Source organism: Pelophylax lessonae (genome assembly GCF_965119305.1).
Source record: "Pelophylax lessonae genome assembly, chromosome: 1".
NCBI classification, from domain to species: domain Eukaryota; kingdom Metazoa; phylum Chordata; class Amphibia; order Anura; family Ranidae; genus Pelophylax; species Pelophylax lessonae.
The window spans coordinates 513,425,540-513,431,539 of NC_138768.1; the positions used below are offsets into that span (position 1 = coordinate 513,425,540).

A 6,000-nucleotide genomic window follows, 5' to 3' on the forward strand; every position below is an offset into this window, starting at 1 on the left:
TGTGCTGCAGTACAACAATGCGCTCACGTGCTTTGCAAATCAAGCTGCCCAGCAAAAGTGACCAAATCATAGTACTGGCAGAGGATCTTACAACAGTCCGCTTTATTCATATAGTTTGGGTCTCATGCACATGGGTGGTTAAGCCAGTACAGTGCAAATTCTCAGTGTTTTCTTGTACCCAGGTGGCAGAGCTGTTGAAATATGTGTCAGCTGTATGTTGTTCCGAAAGGTGTTTAGGGCCGTATAATTTCAGGGACATATTCCCCGAACACAGGAATTCTGTATTCAAGGCACATGAGCTTAAAAGTATATGGCCCTAAATGCGATTACCGCTTAGAAATGTGTACAGTGACCCATTTTTTATCTGGCTATCTGGCTGTACGCTGCAACTGTGCCTCCCGAGCATCCAAAAACAACTGGCTTTCACACTGTATGGGCTTAACCACCAGTGTGCACGGGGACTAGATATCAGTATTTTACAGTGTCTGTGTGCATGAGCCCCCAAATCCACCTAAAGCTGCCCATACACAGATTACATTTTGGCCAATTCTGGCTGAGTTGGCTAAAATTCGTTCTATGGGTGGTCACGTTGGCAGGCCAGTGAATTCTAGGCTGAACAGCGCCTTCACCCAATCAAAATAAAAGCACTGCTTAGGGATCCTGAAAGCCACAGGTGATGGCTGTGAGAATACAATAGCCGGCATTGAAGAATGAAGATGCGTCCATCTGTGCTATAAAGCAAGGATGGCGGAAATCAGGGGATTTTTCTCGTTCAGCCTCGCAGGAAATCGGAATTTGTATTAAGATTACTCTGTCCACAGGGTGACAATGCTGCTGTAGGATTTCACTGCTGAACAAACAGTGTGGTCATCCTATTAACCACTTGACCTCCAGAAGTTTTACCCCCCTTTATGACCAGGCCATTTATTTGCGATACGGCACTGCGTTACTTTAACTGACAATTGCACGGTCATGCAAGACTGTACCCAAATAAAATGTATGTCATTTTATACCACAAATAGAGCTCTATTTTGGTTTTATTTGTTCACCACTTTCTTTTTTTTTTTTTGGGCTATAAAACAGAAAAAAATACTGTCAATTTTGGGGGGGGGGGGGGGGGACGACGACAATATTTTTTAACTTTCTGCTATAAAACATATCCAATAAAAAAAAAATAAGAGAAAAGACAAAAAACAAAACATTTATAAATTTAGGCCTATATGTATTCTCCTACATGTTTTTGGTAAAAAAAATCCCAATAAGCGTACATTGATTGGTTTACAAGAACGTTCTAACAACATCTACAAACTATGGGATATATTTATGGAATTTTTTTTTTTTCCCTTTTTCTTTTACTAGTAATAGCGGCGATCAGCGACTTATAGCAGGACTGCAATATTGCAGTGGACAATTGGACACTGACACTTTGTGGGAACCAGTGACACTAATACAGTGATCAGTGCTAAAAATATACACTGTTACTGTACTGATGACACTGGCTGGGAAGGGGGATAAACATCTATGGTCATCAAAGGGTTAACTGTGAGCCTAGCCAGTGTTTTTGTGACATTTGTGTGCTGCTTTTACTAGGGGGAAGAGATAAATTTTGTTCTCTGCTTTGCAGAGACACAAAATCCATCCCTTCCCCCCTGTCAGAACAGAGATCTGCATTGTTTACATAGGTTGATCTCTGGTATGTGTGTTTTACCAATGATCGGCAGGTGCCAGCAGACATCCAGTGCCCGGCAACCGCAGATCGGCTTCTGCTGTAAATAATCACAGCAGAATCGGCCCATCGGTAATGAAGGCCTCTTGACCCCTTTAGGGAAAGAGAGCCTTGACTGATGGGGGCATGGCCAAGAGCTTGGATCAAGCAGGAGGCTACATGGGACAAGTTCATTGGACAGAGCCTTGGGCATGGGGCTGGGCCTGAGCTCAGTAAGAGGACCTTACCCAGGGAATTCTGGGTCTTTTAAGAAGAATCGTGGTGAAGAGCTGGATCGACATCCTCTGCTAGGTGAATTTTTCCCATGCACTCTCTTCCCTCTGACTGCCCCTTCCCCTGTATCCCCTGAGAGAGGCGCGTGCCCCCAGCCCACTTGAGCCCCAGTTCCCCTCAGACTTGCCGTGGGGAGGCCCCCCCCCCCCCGCCTGGCTGTTAGTGCCACTGGCCCTGCTGGGGCTGGCGCTATTCGGTCTTATGCTTCCCGTGTATGCAGCCGCTGCCGGCGGGGCTCCTCCCGGCAGGTCATGCAGCATACTGCGGCTGTCCCTGTGGCTCGCACCTGCTCTGCCCGCTCCTCGAGACCTGCCCCCCCCTATCCCCAGTACTTGCTTTGCAGAGACACGAAATCCATCCCTTCCCCCCTGTCAGAACAGAGATCTGCATTGTTTACATAGGTTGATCTCCGGTATGTGTGTTTTACCGATGATCGGCAGGTGCCAGCAGACATCCAGTGCCCGGCAACCGCAGATCGGCTTCTGCTGTAAATAATCACAGCAGAATCGGCCCATCGGTAATGCGTGTGCGCCCCTGCAGGGGGAAGTGCAGAATCACCTGTGTATACACACACATGATCCTGCACAGGAGGGGCGCCCTGTAGCAGTAAATCGGCTATAGGGTGGTCCTTACCTGGTTAAAAAGAAGTATAAAAGATAGTGAATCTTCCTACAGGATCGCCAGGTAATAAACCTATGTTACAAGAGAATCAGAAAAACTACTGTGTTACTGCTAGTTACAGACACTACGAACTGACAGATATAAACACTGATACAGTTCTACACAATAAACCAAAAAGTTCTACAAATATACATTTTAATGGTGTAATGCCTATTTACACTGAGTGTTTTTTTTTTTGTGAGTGATGTCGACGCCTGCCAACAATCAAGATGAAGAATCCCATTACATTCAAGAGCCTGCTCACACCTGAGTATTGTGTCACTTGTCATCTGTCCTGTGAAGCTTGAAAAAAAAAAAAAAAAAAGGGAGCACGAGCTTCTTTGTGGCACATTTTTGGTTTCATAGATTTCATTGGAAGAGCTCGAAAAACCGGTGTTAATGCACGTTTTTCAGGCACTTCCATTTAAAAATCTATGGGGCCCAAAGCACACGATTCTGCTCTTGTACAGTCACATGAAAAACGTGCGCATAATTGCGGGGAAAAAAAAACGCCTGGCTATGCTCACCTCAAGTGTGAATGGGGGCTTAAAAGTATCACTAAAAAGGTATATAAAAAGGAGTGGAGTGCGATTAGAAAATGTGGATGTTTTATTACAAATCTGTTCCCCCGTAAGGAAGATTCAACGTCTCTAATTTGTCCTTTTTACGGTTATCCCAAAAACAGAAGGAAAATCTAAAATTTTGTTTTGTCACCAGAACAGGAATGTTCCAATAGGGACACTAGTTCTGGTGACAACCAGGGATTCCCCTCAGCTTGGCACGATTTACGCTCACCTTCAGTTTTGCTTATGGGACAGGAAGTGAAGGGTAATCTCGCCAATGGGACACCGATGTCAGGGGTTAGAACCTTTACCAACTCTAAAAGCTTTGCTAAAAGTAAACATACGGGTATAAGCAAAAAAAAACGACATTAAAAGATATGGGCAGCCACCTGCCCAGCTTGGTGTTTTTCCTACCTCTTATCAAATGGTGCCTCTTTCGCAAATAGGTCTCGTGAGCGGTGAAGTCGCTGTACACGGTGTTCATGCCAATGCTTCGCGTCTCCAGCCAGTGGACAGTCGCCAGCCCCCTGGCACAAACCTCCAGGGCAGAGATCTTCAGGGCTTTGCACAATTCCACCACCACTTGTCCACTCAGCAGCTCCCCAGCAGTGTACACTCCATAGGAGCTCGGGGACAGCTCCACACTGAAATCAGTGATTTTACTGAAATGCAGCATTTCAAGGCGAGATGCTAGAGATCTGTGAAATTACACCCAGGACTATGAGCTTCCTGCAAGACGTGGATTGCAACAAAACACTTCCTCCAGCACAGGGATGGGAGTGTTTGCTTAGCTCAGAGACAAGTTTCCTATTTAGACCATTTATTTGCTATGACATCCAAGACTAGCCCTCATAAGGGGGGTCAGTACTTGTAAGCCAAGTCATGGATTAACACAGCTGTTAGCAGGCTTTATCTGGAGCTAGCACACAGTGCCTTCAACTGACAGCAGTGCAATTTAAGTCTTAGACCCACCCAGACAGGGGAGGTCCTGCTGATACACCCCTTCCAAGCGTGCTCTTTAAACATTTCTCCTCCTGCTATTGGTCAATGCAGGTTTGGAACTGCTGCAAAAAAATGACACGTTAGAAAAAAACTAGAAAATCCTGTATTGCTTTAAAAACGTGGACTGCAAGTGACAATGCATTGTTATCGATCCATGTGTTCCTAAGAGAAGGTCAGAAGATGAAATAGAAACTGCTACTGTCCTGGAAAAGTGGGCTGCATTTCTAGGACTTATATAAGATTGTTTTTTTTGTTTTTTTTTACTACGTTGTTTTACGCTCCTGGATCACGGGCAGAATCGCCACAATTCTACCCGCGATCCCGAATCACAGTGAATCGCGGCACGCGCTTGCGATCCCTGTCACTTCCAATGGCACCCTAATCGCGGTGCAATTTTGCAGTGATTGTCGCCCAATGAATTGCGGTAAAATCACGCAAAAAGAATCGAGAGATGCCTGTTGCCCAAAATAACTTCTTTTGGGCGTCCAGCGTTTCTGTATGCATGATTTTACCATGATTTTTTGGGCTACAATCGTGATTGTGGTGCCATTGGAAGTGACGGGTTTGCAAGCGGGTCCCGCAAATTAGGCGATTCCGCCCGTGATCTGGGACGCCTAGATGCGAACAGAGCCTTAGCCATAAACTTACATAGTTAAATAGTTAGTCGGGTAAAAAAAAGACACAAGTCCATCTGGCTCAACCATTAACCACTTAAGCCCCGGAAGATTTTACCCCCTTCCTGACCAGCGCCTATTTTGCGATTCAGCACTGCGTGACTTTAATGGACAATTGCGTGGTCGTGCGACGCTGTACCTAAACAAATTTGACGTCCTTTTTTTCCCACAAACAGAGCTTTCTTTTGGTGGTATTTGATCACCTGTGCAATTTTTTGATCATGCGATATAAACAAAAAAATGCGTAAATTTTGCAAAAATAGCAAAATTTTTCAAATTTTTTTATATGAAATTCCCCAAAAAAATGTAAAAATCAAAATTTTTTAACATTTTCGGCCAATTTGTTTTATGCTACATATGTTTGGTAAAAAAAATTGCAAAAAGCGTATTTTGATTGGTTTGCGCAAAAGTTATCGCGTTTACTAACAAAGGGAAAGATTTTTGTTGTTTTTTTTTTAACGTGTAATGGCGGCGATCTGCGTTTTTTTTTTTGCGGTACTGCGAAATTGCGGCGGACAGATCGGACCCTTGACTGACATTTTTGACACTTTTGGGGTTACCAGTGACATTTCTACAGTAATCAGTGCTATACATATGCACTGTTACTGTAAAATTACACTGGCAGTGAAGGGGTTAACTTTTTTTGGAGAGGGAGGGGCTGTGTGTGTCCCTAGGGGCGTAATTCTAACTGTGATTGGCTGTGGCTTGAGCTGTAGGAACAGTGATCAACGGTCCTACATAGTAGAACCGTATGATCACTGTTTCTACACAGGGGAGAATGAGAGGCGGCTTGTTTACATCAGCCGCCTGACTTTCTCCCTCTGCAGAGACGATCGCCGAGTGACTGGCGGACATCGGGTCCACCGGTCACACGCGCGGGGGGGGTCCGTGACCACGCGGGAGCGGGAGCGCGCCTCCGGGGGCGCCCGCTCGCTCCCTAGACCCTCACAGGCTAGTGACGTAGATCTACGTCACTTTGCCTGCGAGGGGCTGACTGCCGACGTAAATAGTCGTGCGGCAGTCGGCAAGTGGTTAAAAAACAGTAAAGAAAACCCAACCATACAATCCCATATACACAATCCTATACCCGCAGTTGATCCAG

General features: G+C 45.4%; 1 protein-coding gene across 1 annotated transcript in view; it reads right to left on the minus strand.

The window, feature by feature from the left end:
- Positions 1–4,118, minus strand: part of ARRDC2 (arrestin domain containing 2) — a 128,978-nt gene extending 124,860 nt beyond the window's left edge. The window contains exon 1 of the mRNA XM_082247390.1: positions 3,637–4,118. Within this exon, the coding sequence (XP_082103516.1) occupies positions 3,637–3,898 (262 nt within the window). The 5' untranslated portion in view covers positions 3,899–4,118. The remainder of the gene's footprint in view (positions 1–3,636) is intronic.
- Positions 4,119–6,000: the final 1,882 nt, after the last annotated feature.